Genomic DNA, 14,815 nt, shown 5'->3' on the forward strand with positions numbered 1-14,815 from the left:
TGTTCATATGAACGTTTTTACTTGTCTACCCGTAAGGAATTTGCCCCTGAATTTTTGCCGTGTCTTTTTGAAACACCCTGTATACATAATCGTTGTATTCTGTGTAATATTTGCAGATAAATAAGCACTGTAAAATGCAATTAGTCCTATACGTTAATCGTTATTACAGTTACCTTATTCGTAATGTAATTCCTTGTTCAAAATAGAAGTATCAGTAGTAAGCTTCGACACCTTAATCATTTATTATATAATAAATGAATGAGCTGGATTTGTCCAAAGGTATTTCATGAAAGAAAGTAATCAAGTTAAAAGATATCATTCGAAAATTAGAATACAGCTTAAAGAAGAAAACGAAGAACTTATATTTTGTTAAATATGCATATTAGCTTAATCACTTTATCAGTTCTATTATCTGCAACAGATTTTATTAATGTATGCATCCCTGAAAGTCTGTAATTACTAGTCTATCATCTAAAAGGACAAAGATCAATATAAAAGTTCTTTATTGTATTAGGTCATTAAAAGAACAATTAGAAATGAACATTAAATGAAGATATGGATGAAGCATATATTAAAAAAATCACTAAAAGAAACACTTAAAAACATGTTCTCTATAATAAATAAGTAAGCTTAAGAAAACTGTTAATTGGGACGAAGAAAAAGCGATTAAAGAAAAATCAGTTAAAAAGAGAAATGAGAAGTTAGTAGCTAATGATATAGGACGTCTTATTATAATATCATCTGGGTGTGGTAAGACATTTTACTTATTTAACATTTTAATGCAGCCAGTATGGTTAGCTAATAATTATTTTTTTATACATTCCAAAACGTGAATCAGCCTAAATACCAACAACTGCAACAACCATTTAAAGAAGCAAAATTAAAATCTAAAGAAGAAGTACACCAGTAATTACTATTTTTCCAATTGATGAATGTAAACACCCCTCTACAGCTGGGTTTGATGATGTTTTTAAAATAAAACCAGAATAACATAAGAGAATATTTCACAAGATGAAGACTTAAGCATTTATTTTTTTCTTATCCTGCGCAAACATACTTCAAACTAGCGAAACAATTAGTAAGAGAAAATGTTATTTTTTTATGTATATATCGTCAAAATGATCCTAATTTTAAACATGTGTATAATGAGTTTGTAGGAGGAGATATGACTTATGATAAATTTAAAAAGATATGCGCTACAATAACACAAAAGAAATCGAACCTTAACAGAGACACAGTATTCCAAACTGAGTCAAACATGAACACCAATCATACCCCGCCATTTCAAGCACCAATCAGAAGCCGTCATTTCAACCACCAATCAGAAGAGTCAAATGACACACACATGAAGTATATATATTCCATACACTCTATTGCTCCATCATGTTCGCCTGAACATGAGGACGATGTCAGCCCGCGAAACGTTGCAAGATATAACAGTATTTACTTAGCTGTTAGCCCGAGAAGACCTGTCACAATACGTCGCCAGGTAAGCTTCAATAGATGCCTTTTTATCATTTTAATGTCACAAAAGCGAGTTAATTGGTTTTTATATGCTTATCCTGAGAATTACACTACCGTTTATAGATCTAAAAATTTGCTTTAAAACTGTATTTATTTCCACTTCAATTTTTCAAATATAACTAGGAGATGAGATATTTAATTTCAAAGTTAGTTAGGAGCGAGTTGAGATGGAAATTCAAGAGTGAGTTTACCAGTAACAATTGAAGCTACTCCCGTTTCAATTTTGAAAATCCATCACTTAAAAGCTGAGATACAAAATTTTAAATGTTAATTTGGTGTGGTTTCAACTGAAAATTTTAGGCTGAGCTTACGAAGATCAGATGAACCTACTCCGTTCGAATTTTCAAAAGCTATCAATTACAAGCTGAGATACAAAAGTTGAAATGTTAATTATAGATGGTTTTTGGGTGAAAATTTTAGGGTGAGTTTATGAGTGCCAATTACACCAATCCCGTTTGAATTTTGAAAATCTATCATTTGGAGCTGAGATATAAAAATCGAAATGTTAATTGTGGATGGATTTAGGCTTATAATTTTAGAGTGATTTCATGATCATCAATTAAACCTACTCCAGTTTGAATTTTGGGAATCTATCAATTAGGAGCTGAGGTATGAAATATTTTGTAATTTAAGCTGTGTGTATTAAATATAATTCATAATTATCAGAAAAATGTCATAATCTTTATTTATGGAGACATCACATTGAAACTTTAGGACAATATATAACCATTCTTAAAATGTTTGGTGTACACATGATATTGGTGGAGTGAATTGGCAACACTACAATTTTTAAAAGTTTCAATTTACCAAGACAGGTATTTTGACGATAGATGTTTCAGTAATAACTACAGTAGGTATAGGACTTACGATCTCATCCAACTACATAGCTTCCTTAGGTAAGGACAGATAACAAATTTCGAACTGTGGACAGAGTCGCTCCGATAGTTTGAAGTAGCTTATCAATTAACCAAATGGAACATATTTAAACACTTACTCGATTACTCAATTGAGGGTGTTGATTTTTGTTGTTTATCACTTCACTGATAGATGTCGCTACCTATAGAAGTGTTTATTCATATATAAGACCCGACTTGGAGCACTTTCTTTCCTCTGCTGCTGTGGTCCAGACGGTAGAGTGCTTGATTGAAAGAGCTTACTTGATGCCGACAATGTAGTTTTAAACGTTGCTCGGAGTTGCAATTTATAAGAGCTGCCACCTTATAAATTTTACTTCACCGGTTTAGATATACAAGTGGACTGCTTCTTCTCTAACTCTGGACTTGATAAGTTGTATGGAGGAATTACTAGAGAATTTGAAATTGGGAAATTACAGAATTGGGAATTGTGTGCGTAAGCTGTGTGGGTGATTGCTATAGCTCTTATTCAGATAGGGAAAGAGAGGCTAGGTGGAAAGCTATAGAAGCACTTACAGACCTTACAAATGAAAGCATCGTAAAGTAAATGGGCCCCAAGAAACTGGAATCATGCGAAAGAAAATAAAAATTAGGGCACACAGAAACGGGAAATAAGAGTCATCATCCTGGCGAAATTAAAGTACCGCAAATTTTACAGTAATTATGTGACATCTTCAAATAGATAAAATATAATTGAAATATGGAACAAGAGCGCCCTAGACAATATTATTTTCCATGAGGTATCGTTACCACAAGTCACCTAGTAGCTTCCGTTTTCAGCCGTTTAGAAACGCGAAAATAAATGCTGATTTTCAAAATGGCTCGAAATCGAAAGCATGTAAATGTGTCGTGATAACGGTTTCTCATGTAAAATAATATTGTCTAGGGCGCTCTTATTCCACATTTCGATTAACTTTTATCTATTTGAAGATATCACATAATTACTGTAAAATTAGCGGTATTTTAATTTCTAATACTAGTATAAAAAATGACATTTTTCCTTTCGATTACGAGATTGCCTATCTAAAATTAAAAATAATACAAAGAAGTTTGTGAAAGCTATAAAAATGAATAATAGAAATAAAAATCGTACTTACGACATAAATTGAAATTAAAAAAATGTATAACCCCTATTAATACTATTGATCTGAACATTGGCACGCACACGGCGCATGCGCCCCTAATCACTTCGAGAAGTAGCGCCGAGCCAGCCTAGTGGCATTGGCAATACGATGCGTAACGCTCAACAACATCCCTAAACCAGTTCTCCCGTGTTTGAGATCAATGTTATAACGAAGTTGATGCATAATGTTGAAAAATAGTTTAACTTTACCAACAATTATTTGTTCCAATAAACTTCAAAATCAGAATGCTTTATTAGCCTGATTTTTTTAATCAATTCAAAAAATATGTTAAGTTATGGGTATTTGTTTTTAATTCTAGATATTTTTATGTTTTTTCTCTCGGCCGTGCGCCCCCTCGGAGCTTACGCCTATAGGCCCGGGCCTACCAAGCCTATTGGGAAATCCGGCCCTGGACATGTACAGATGTTGTGAGGAATGAGAAGGAGGTTTATGCTCATATACAAATGATACGCTGTGTAAAGAGCGCAGGTTCAGCTAGTAGTTAATTAAAAGTATCAGATCAGATAAGCTCACAACAAAGCAACAGAAAATTTTCAACAAAAGTAGCATTGTAATACATTACAAGAGAGGAAATGAAATAAAGTAGCAATCATATATGATAAAATACAAACATGTGCAGTATATTAATAATTTTAAGTATTGATGTAAAATAAAAATCCTTGATTTCACAATCTATTTTTTAATAAAGGGTACAGCAAACATTTCTACAAAATGTCGAGTGTGATTCATTCACTGATAAGAGTTCACGAAACTATTTATTTCACTCGTATAATAAAACTACGATAAGGTCGAAACTTTATCCTCACTTAGAATGGACAGTGTCGCAAATAATCGGAATAAACTCAGCATACTTTTGAAATGAAGCAAATAATACAAGTCTGCGTGGTCTGTATCTAAGGCTATTCACACGTCCGTCTAAAATCCGAAAAGAAAGTAACTCATAAGTTCCACTGATCTAGTAAAACAGACATGATCTCAGGTTAAGCCCTCTGCAAAATAATTCACAATAGCTGCTCCAAGTTCGAAACATATTTCAAGTAGAACGGTTGAGAAAGTTCTCACGACTTATACCCAGGAATATTCTTACACTCCTCTAAATTCTTAAAATAATATCTCAATTTTACTCGCCTAAAACAAATGACATGATCTCGAGTTATACCATAACCAGATAGAAGCATTAAAGAAGAAGAAGATGCCGAAGTTTGAACAAGTTTAAATACAACGATCGAGAATTTTTCCCTTCCTTGTCAGTACAGAATTTAATACATCATTCTTCATTCTAGAAAAATAACACACGATTAATTTCATTCTACTCCTAGGGACAGCATAATGATAAATACATACTTCTACCATAGCATCCAGAGCAGCACAAATAAGACGTTCAAATTCGGAATGTGTTTCAAATTGAACGAATGGAACTACTTTCGCAGCTTGTAGCTAGGGACACTGTTACACTTTTCTAAATTCTAGGAAGCTAAGACTAGTAATTTTTCACACTTTTCTAATAAAAAAAAAACAAGATCTCACACACCGCAGGTGGACGTAGAATAGTTGCAATTAAAATTACAAGTCTAAAACATGTTACGAAAAATATTCCAATTGTCTTATTTGAAATATTATCGAACTTGAAATTAGTAATTGTCTTTTCTGCTTCTCAATCCAAACGATATAATTTGAAATTTTGTTACTGCTATTATTTATCTTTATTTTATACGATCTAAAAGATGTACGAATGTCCGTAGATACCAGCAACGAAAAATTATGAATTCCATGTTGTTGTTTTTTTTTATTATTCTAAATTTTGACCTCTTATTTATACCGCTTTGAGAAGTTAACGTGGAAATATTTCATATCAAATCATGTTATCAATATTCGATAAGCTAAAGAAACTAGGAGATAATCTATAAAATTGAAACTGACTATGTTTGTGACTCTTAATCCCTTGAAGCACCCGACCGATCTCGATCAAATTTTCAACGTAGATGCGGTTCTAGCCTGGGAGTGTTTCTAGCTATTTACTTTGACGGTATAACGTAGGGGAGAAGGAGGTGGGGGACAGAAAAAAAATAAATAAAAGTTAATAACTTTTGAAGCACACGAACGATTTTGATCAAATTTTCAACATAAATAAGGTTTGGGGCTAGGATGTTTTCTCCATTTTAATTTTAAAGTGCAACGAAGGGGAGGGGGATAATTGAAAAAAAGTAAAAAAAAAAATGTGACTGTTTTTGTGAGTTCATCACGCCTAAACCACCCGACCGATCTTTAAAAAATGTTCAACATCCATGAGGTTCGGACCTGAGGTGGATTTTATCATATCACTTTAACGGTAGAACTTAAAAGAGGGGGAGGGAAGGGGGGAAATCTATAAAAATAAATGAAACTTAATAACTCTTGAGCCACCAGACCTATCTTGATCAAAATTTTAAAATAGACAAAAAATGAAATGAAATGTTTGAGTTTTACGTCCCACGGTTATGCCGGTTAGGCTAAAGGAGACGGTGATGATGAGTGATGAATGAAATGGTGGAATGAAGAAAGTGGGAGGAAACGGGAGAACCCCGAGAAAACCCACGCACACGGTGTTTGTCCACCACAAAGTTCACTTGGCGGGGGCTGGGATCGAACCCGGGACCCCAAGCACCAGAGGTGAACGCTCTACCACTGAGCCACCGCGGCCCCTTTAAAATAGACAAGATTGGGCGTGGGATGTTTCAGTTATTTCACTTTTACGGTGGAACCTAGGGGAGAGGGATATATATGTGTAAAAAGAATAAAAACAAAAGTGACCGTCTTTGTGACTTCATCACCCTTTAACCACATGACCGATCTTAATCAAATTTTCAATATGAATGAAGTTCGGACCTGGAGTGGTTTTTATCATATCACTTTAACGGTAGACTTTCGGGGAGGGGGACGGGAGGGTACATATATATCAAAATAAATAAACTTAACTTTTGAACCACCCAACCGATCTCGATCAATTTTCAGGAGAGATGACGTTCGGGCTTGGGATAATTTTTATCATTTGACAGTCCAACCTAGGGGAGGGGGAGATATAAATGTAAAAGAAAAGTAAAAATGAAAGTGACTGTCCATGTGACTTCACTCTTAAACCAACTAACCAATCTTGATCAAATTTTCTACATATATGAAGTTCGTGACTGGGGTGGTATTTATCTATTCAGTTTGAGGATAGAACTTGGGGGAGGAGGTAGGAAAGGAAGATATATATAAAAATAAATAAAATTTAATAACTCTTGAATCACAGGACCGATCTCGATCAAATTTTCAACCTAGATTAAGTTCGAACATGAGATGATTTTTGTCATATCACCTTGATGATATAACTTAAAAGAGGGGAAAGGCATTTACAAATGATCGAAAATGACCGATATTAGTGTGGAATCTATAGTTTTTGAGCTCGCTGAGATATACAGTGACACTTTTGATGCTACTTAAATCCAAATTAAGCCCCGCAAAAAATGTGGGAGGGCATATATATAAAGTATAAAAATATATATAATCAAAATTGTCAATATCAGTGTCGAATTCATACTTTCCGGGGTCGCTGAGATAAACAATGACACTTTCGATGCCGTGGCCCGTAACATGAGGAGGATAGGGGGATATATAAAAATCATCGAAAATGAGCCATATCAAGGAGCGCTTTAGCAATAATAAAAATTGACTGACTAACAAAACATATTGCTATTTTTTTAAATTTAACAGCAAAACGGGCAATTGATGCTAGAATTTTCCAAATATATAGAAATCTGTAAATGGCCCTAGTTATGAGAGGTAAAAGACTCCATAGTTCTATTCGCATCGTTTTGAATTTTGACGTATTAATAGCGGATATTCTGCTAACAATATAGGGTACAACTTCAATCATGTCATTCTTATAAAACAAGTAAAATGAATTTTTCTAAAATCTAAAAGAATGTGAGTATGGACCTAGATATAAGTTGAGTCGATTTTTTAGTTTAGCGTCCCTTTCAGCAGCGAGGCTATATGAGACGTGGACCTACTGATTAACGTGGAATCCGAACCACATGAGCTCCCGCCGGGAATCCAACCCAGGTCACCCACACCAAAAACGCGTACGCTAAATGCTAAGCCGCGAGGGAGTTCGGACCTACATATAAGTCTCGAACTATTTCCTTCTTTTTCTATTAAAACGTGTTTCGAATTTGTGTGGGTTATTGGTGCCACTGTGATTTTTAAAGAGGGAGAGTGATTGTGAGATTGTTTTGTTTTTAATTATAACAGTGAAATAAACTTTATACTGTATTTTCCTCGATTTTCAAGAGTACAATTTTTAATATATATATTCTGTAGCTATATTTCTTGTACCCTTTCTACAAAAAGTGCTTTGAAATAATGAACTTTTATTGCACTCACTTAGCTAAAAGTTATTATTATTATACTGAACAAACTGTTATTTAATCATGTACGAATTCAAATACCAGGAGTTGCGCGAAAAGGAAAATATTTATGCACAATATTTTGAAGAAAAAAAAACTGATGAGATTGAATAAAGATGAACAACGTTTCTGCGTTCTTCGTGTCCATCCCAGTGCAATTACCACTACCTAATCATAAAAATGATAATAATAATTATTATAACTGAGTAAAATAAATATTCATTAACAATTACGAGGCAAGCTGAGAAGTGTTGTTGACTTACCTTGGGCATAATGTTATCGGATCTGCCAACAATTAGCTTAGTGATCCTTAAGACCATGGATTCCAAACTCACAGTGGCCCTTTCCTGCTATTTTCACATCTCTCCCCTTCGAATCACTTTATCTCCATAGTACCATTTTCCAGACTCAGATGTATATGTAAGCTTGGTCTTAGAAATACATATATAAACAGAGAAAGAGAGAGCGAGAGAGAGGAAGAAAATCTTTAAAGTACTTCTTCTCCTTTGATGTTTCCGTCTCCCCACTTCAGATAAACCAAACATATTACGTATAGCCTATGATTTCTTCTAAATTATGGTGTCTCCGATCAAATTACTTTGAAGTATACAAATTCTACGGTGTCAATTTCTATTGCAGAGCAACAAACAAGGAAACATTCACTAGTATAGATTTCCTGTAAATTTCACAGAATTGTAAATTTTACACAGCAAATTCGTAACAAAATTAGACCAGTCTGTAAACAATCTAAATATGTTGTGTTCTTGCCTGCGAGATGCTCATCTATGTATAAATAGATTAATGACGGTCGAACCTGTTATGCACGGATTCGCCTACAAAGTAGCTAGTAACCATTATAAGTGAAATTTCAAAAGTAATTGTGTGTAACTCATGACCCGCAACTCTAGAAATATCCGAGAGTTAAAACATCCATATAATTGCGAAATATACGATAGTAACGTGTTATTGTAGAACACAAGTACGTAAGCAATGAAAGCATATCAGGATGTTACCTATATCATCTTTAATAGTGTACAAATACATAATTCAACACGTAAGGTAAGTAATTTTATGTCATGTACAGCGTTTTGTACTACCCTCATTTACATATATACTCACCTTCGATGACGCGCCTGCTCCCAAACGACACATCCCTTCGCTTCCGCTCGGTTCAAATTGCTCCGTTCCTGCCCTAATTCACTTAGATAGTATTCGTGCTTTTTAGCGGCCACTTAGCACAAGTTATCGTCTTTTGCACTACATTTCTTATCGTATACGTACACTGCAACCCTCCTAATTGAAGCCATATAGATAAATGCAGTCTGCACCCCAAATATGATTGTTGAACATACAGAAAAATGAAAACAAAATCTATACGTTCCACTCATATGCCGGCTAGGCTAACGGAAACGGTGATGATGAGAAATGAATGAAATCGGAATGAAGGAAGTGGGAGAACCACGAGAAAACCCATGCATACGGTATTGGTCCATCACAAAGTTCGTTTGGCGCGAGCTGGAATCGAACCAAGCACCCTAGGCATCAGGCTTGAAAGCTCTGCCAGTGAGCCACCGTGACCCTGAAAATTCAAAAAGCCGAATTACTGAAAAAGAAGTAAATATGCAATGAATTTATGCATGAATGCTTACAGTTAATCTGCACCCATTTTTGGTTAGAATTATCTCATCTTCTGTTTTGATAATGCCTTTGGAACCCCTCCGGAGAAGTATCTCTGGAAGAATTCGATATAAACCGTGGATAAAATCATAAATGCCCATATTTTTTCTTCCAGTAGAACATACTTCACGTTTAAATTTCGGATCCCTTCAGTCACGCTACCTGTTCTTTTAAACAAGGCTCTATATATGGAACACTATCGTTGAGCACCCAAATTGTAAGTATGTACGAGAATTGGTGACAAACGTGTAATCTAAAATAAAGTGAAAACTACTTCATCGAGATAGGAAGTATATGGGTGCTATCGATCACTCGCGTTTTTGTGTACAGCTTGTTTGTATGCCGTGCAACTTCCAAACTGTTGATTATTAATTTACGTTCGAGGTATCTGCCATACCTATTTCTCGCGAAGTATCGGTATCGCTTCTGGTAATTGTTTAAAGATGGGGGGGGGGGCAAGATTAGTAAAAAAAACAGGGTGTTTTACAGAAAAAGTGAGTTGATAATGGTGAGAAAATATCGTACACAATTTTTTAAAAGCAGTAGCCCCATTAGCAAATGCCGCCACGCGCTTTCGGTCCTCCATCTACAACGGCGGAACGGCCGCTCGAATGTGTAAGCAAATGCGGATCAGTTTCGGTATTCGGGCTGCTGTCGCTAGTGCGTTTGGTGGCTAGATTTCGTATTCGGACCGAAGGCGGATACCCAGCGATTGGTCTTTTCTGACTAAGAGGCGATATATGGACAACGGACCGCCATCTGGTTTGCCGCCTTGTTCCGAAAGCTTCGGTTCGATGTATTCGCTTGCGTTTGTCAATTGTCTATAACAGTCCGCGTGTGGGATTTTCCAAGACATTGTGTTTGTATGTAGAGTATTATATTCGTGTATGTACAGTATTACATCATGTGCGTTCTATTTTCAGTTGTTTGCTTTGATGATGATAGTTTAGCTACAGTACCAGATTGTTGGATTGTAGAACAAGGCACAGAGTACAAATGTGCATGGCCAACAACTGGTAAAAATTCGAATATATTTCATCGATATGTGATTTTTCATTTCAATCCTGAGCAATCCTGGAAACAGTACAAGATAAAGAAGCTTTACACCTGCGGTAAGTATATTTCATTTTATATATTATGATAGATTCATAGTTATTGTCCTTATTCCGATGAAATTTACAATACAAAACGGAAGCACAGACTGTTTAATATAAAGAGGCAGTAACGATACCGGCGGTAATTTCACTTCTAGTTGTCTCGTAATCTTCCATGTATATGGCAGACGTCTTGTTTTATCAAATTTTTGGATGAATCGGTATGTATTGCATTATTAAGGTAACATATATGCCCTTGTACATAAGGAATAATTCTAGTGTAGAATGAACACTATTCAGTGTTCCAATGCACTACTCCGGACAAATCAAATTGTGTTTACCTATGTTGTTGCTACTATATTGAGTGTACAAGGACATATCCGACTCAATACTATTTCATTTTGGGGTAGCCACATTGTATTCATGACATGTTAACAGATCTAGTACCTTCGAGTAAAAACAAAATTAGAATTTTTGGAATCCAAAAGTCAATGTTAAAAAAATGAAATGAAATCTTGAAGTTTAACGTCCCATAGTTATGCCGGTTAGGCTCAAGGAGACAGACGGTGATAATGAAATGAGTGAAATGGTGGAGTGAAGAAAGTGGGAGGAAACAGGAGAACCCCGAGGAAAGCCACGAGCACGGTGTTTGTCCACCACAAAGTCCACACGGCGCGAGCTGGGATCGAACCAGACCCCAAGCACCGGAGGTGAAAGCTCTACCACTGAGCCACCGCGCCCCCAAGCCAATGTTAAATCGAGTGGAGTGTTAAATTCACGTATGACTTACATAATTTCTGTGTCAAGTCTTCCAATTCATAATGGCTAGTACATGTGTTGGTACTGGTTTACTTATGGCGCACCACATTTTTGAAGGTTTACAGGTAAAATGTACATACTTTGCATTATAAGATATCTCATTTCTGCAGGCGATAGAATTAAATATAGAGCAATATACCAGTATTTTAGCTGTACAGATGTTGAATTACCGGTACTAGTGTAAAATCATTACAAGTGGTTTACGACGTATGAAATAAATGAGTGCATATGAAAGATGGCTCTATTGGATGCTGTTTTGCACGGAAAACGGATTTTTGCACAGTATACAGTTAATCTTCATTTTATATTTACAAGTGGAGCGTTGCTAGGTAAGGTTCTAGAACATGTCCCTCTTCTCATTCAACTGTAATAAAGACAGAGAACGACGTGCCTCGCTCGGCAATATTAAGCTTCGGTTCTGAAAGGAACTATTCTAGCTACTAACCTATATTGGGGGACTTGTGTTCTAGAGCCTTCCCGCGTTACTAGTATGAAACCATGACAAGCCATTGAGATTTCTATCATTGCCAAAACCCACTTCTTTTTACTACGCTCGCTTATGCGTATACTTGCCATCGTTGACGTGCCTGCGGCTTTCGGATGCACTCCCGAGCTGAGCTATAGCGTGGGCCCTCCAGCTTCGCTTTGAAACAGTTTCAGTTAGTTAGCATTCGTGCTTTTTAATGGCCACCTAGCAGAAGTTGATATGTGTGTTTCGCATTGTAGTTTTTATGCCATACGTTCAGAAACGTATTTGTACGCAAATCGTAAAAAAAAAAAAAAAAAAGTAATTTTCAAAAATTACTTCTCATGGGCCTCCTTGAATTTTATCTATGTCAAGTAACATATTTTCATGTCGTCCAACGCAAATCATTTAGGAAACAAAAAGAAAAGTAGTGAAAGAACTATAATTTTTCATCAATTATTTCGACTGGGGAGCCAAAAGAAAACCTGGAAGCACGCGTCTTTGGAGCGGAGGATCCTGGTGGGAGTAGTAGTAGTAGTACGCGCTATGGTCGTTCAGATTTCACTTTAAACTGTAGGTCCACGTTTCTCAAAACCTCACTAATAAAAAGGGATATATCAATAACCACCCTTTCAACTCATAGAGCATATCATTGAAGCGTATTGTGAGATCCGCAGGGCATTATCTATTTCATTTACATTATTATTATTAATTCTATTTTTCTAACATGAGAAAGAAAGAATCTCACCCAACTCCTTCCATGCCTTCGGATCCGGTACTGCTACTCAGTGTACCGTTCCACACGATCAGTCGAAAACAAAACTAACAATTCCAAAACTGCTGTAAATGACAAATCCGGAACATAGATTCATATAAAGAAATTAATGGTCCGTATTCATCATTCAGTGCATTCGAAACTGTTAACTTTAATTCGACGTAATCGTTTGAAACGATTCAGTGGGATGCAGTACCGATTCGGAAACAATCATGGCTCTATTGTGACCGTGGGAAAATGCAATAAACGAAAAAAAATGTATAGAAAGGTTTTATCATGGCAGCGTCACGTCTGTGATTGTGCGGATTGTAATAAAGATTAAAAAAAAAAGCCCTGCGGGCCTCTCATGCCCTTTACTCGCTCAGCTATATCTTGTAACTTAACTGTTTGTCAGTAAAGTGTGTGTGCAACTGGCTGGGCGATTCGGAACAAATGCCAAAAATATAAACACCAGATCAGCAGCATTACTTACTTCATGTGGACACAGCCAACAACGTACTAATCATTTCCGTTCGTCAGAGTTAGAAATCACGAATCATAATCAAGTGACTCGAAATTCTTACCGAACAAAACTTGGGAGGGGGTAGTTTCCCCTTAAATTTGTGTATTTACATTGTTCTCGTTGTCATCTTAGTTGGTTTTTCATCTCCGCTTTGTGTCATCTTTGTAAATAGTGAAACAGAATAATGTAAACAACTCGAAAGACTGAAAAGTATAAATACCATATATGAGAAACACCTGTTTGCGGCCAAAATAGCCTGGTTTAAACACAGAATTGATTCACACAAATCCTGATTCGTGGTTAATAATATGTAATAGCACTCTGGAATAGTATGCTCCATTTCTTTCAGAGATGAGGGTGGACGAAAACTAGACGGAATAAAGTTTTCTAAAACAGACCTTAACCCATTAACGCCGAAATTATTTTTTGTTTTTATTTTCGGTGAAATTTGTAATTTTGAGTTATTTAGGTGTAAAGACCATTCACGAGAAATTTTGAGTTCGTGACGTAAGCGGTTTTGTTGGGGTGCCCCGTGATCATATGAACACGCTAGGCGTTTAAGTACTTTCGTATATCATGATTAAGTGGATGCCCTGTTAAATTATTAACACATATGGAAAAGAAAAGATACATTTATTGTCTTAGAAATTGTTACACTTTAGAAGACAAAAATAAACACAGTATTTGGACTATGGAATTGTCAGGTTATGGAGCCCAATATCTATGGGACTTTATGGAAATTGAAAAAAAAAGTTAGTAGGTGCACAAACCCATGCTACATTTGAAACATTTCGTAGGTACTGTGTTTGAACTCAGTGTAGTTGCACAACGTTTACGCTTAGACCGAACCACTAAGTGGTTTCTCTCATAAAGACAAACGTCATCCCTTACATGGTGTTGTTGACTGTTGGACTCAGAAATGGCTGGAAGCCCTGCATCTAATAAAATGGCTTTATAATTTTGTAAATAAGTTTGTACAATATGTCTTGCAAATTCTAGTGTGATATACGTATTTTGGTTTTTCTCAATATTAGCCATGCGATTCGTGCGATACATCAACCATCCAAAAGAGAGGCGCCCACCACCACTTTTTGGACTTTATTCTAATTCTATAATATGAGATATCCTGGTCCATTTGATCAGTAAGTTTCATGTGCTTGCTAATATTCTCCGCATTCATACGAACGAGTACTTTCTGTTTTCATTTTGGAAATTTTGTTCGACACGTGACGCAGTTGTAACGACAGAGCTGTCAAATCATCTTCACCAAGTCGAGTATTATTTGTAAAAACAACTTCAGCATGACTGGTAAGTTGGCACCCTGTAAGGTTGTCCATTTCTATCCCCTTTAACCGATTCTTCATCCGAAATGACGTTAGGTCTCGGAGGTTCATCATGTCTTGCATGTCATGCACGTCATCCGATTCTAAAATATCAAGAATTTGTTGAAGTGAAAGACCTCTGTATCTAAA

The 14,815-nt window shown here is 35.9% G+C and overlaps 1 protein-coding gene across 4 annotated transcripts in view; it reads right to left on the reverse strand.

Annotated features, from left to right (window-relative positions):
- Nucleotides 1–14,815, reverse strand: part of LOC145674550 (uncharacterized) — a 48,616-nt gene that overhangs the window by 18,396 nt on the left and 15,405 nt on the right. Inside the window, exon 2 of one of the 4 annotated variants that reach the window (XM_081744719.1) lies at nt 9,130–9,589. The exons of 1 other annotated variant lie outside the window; for it this stretch is intronic. Coding sequence is in view for 1 of the 3 variants with exons in the window: in XM_081744722.1 (XP_081600848.1) it covers nt 14,504–14,810 (307 nt within the window). In the remaining 2 variants the exon portion in view is untranslated. Of the gene's footprint in view, nt 1–8,273; nt 9,101–9,129; nt 9,590–13,710; nt 14,811–14,815 lie in introns of those variants that run through there. 2 more of the 4 variants (XM_081744721.1, XM_081744722.1) reach the window with 2 other exon arrangements.

Source organism: Thermobia domestica, chromosome 17, assembly GCF_964235325.1.
Source record: "Thermobia domestica chromosome 17, izTheDome1.hap1.1, whole genome shotgun sequence".
NCBI classification, from domain to species: domain Eukaryota; kingdom Metazoa; phylum Arthropoda; class Insecta; order Zygentoma; family Lepismatidae; genus Thermobia; species Thermobia domestica.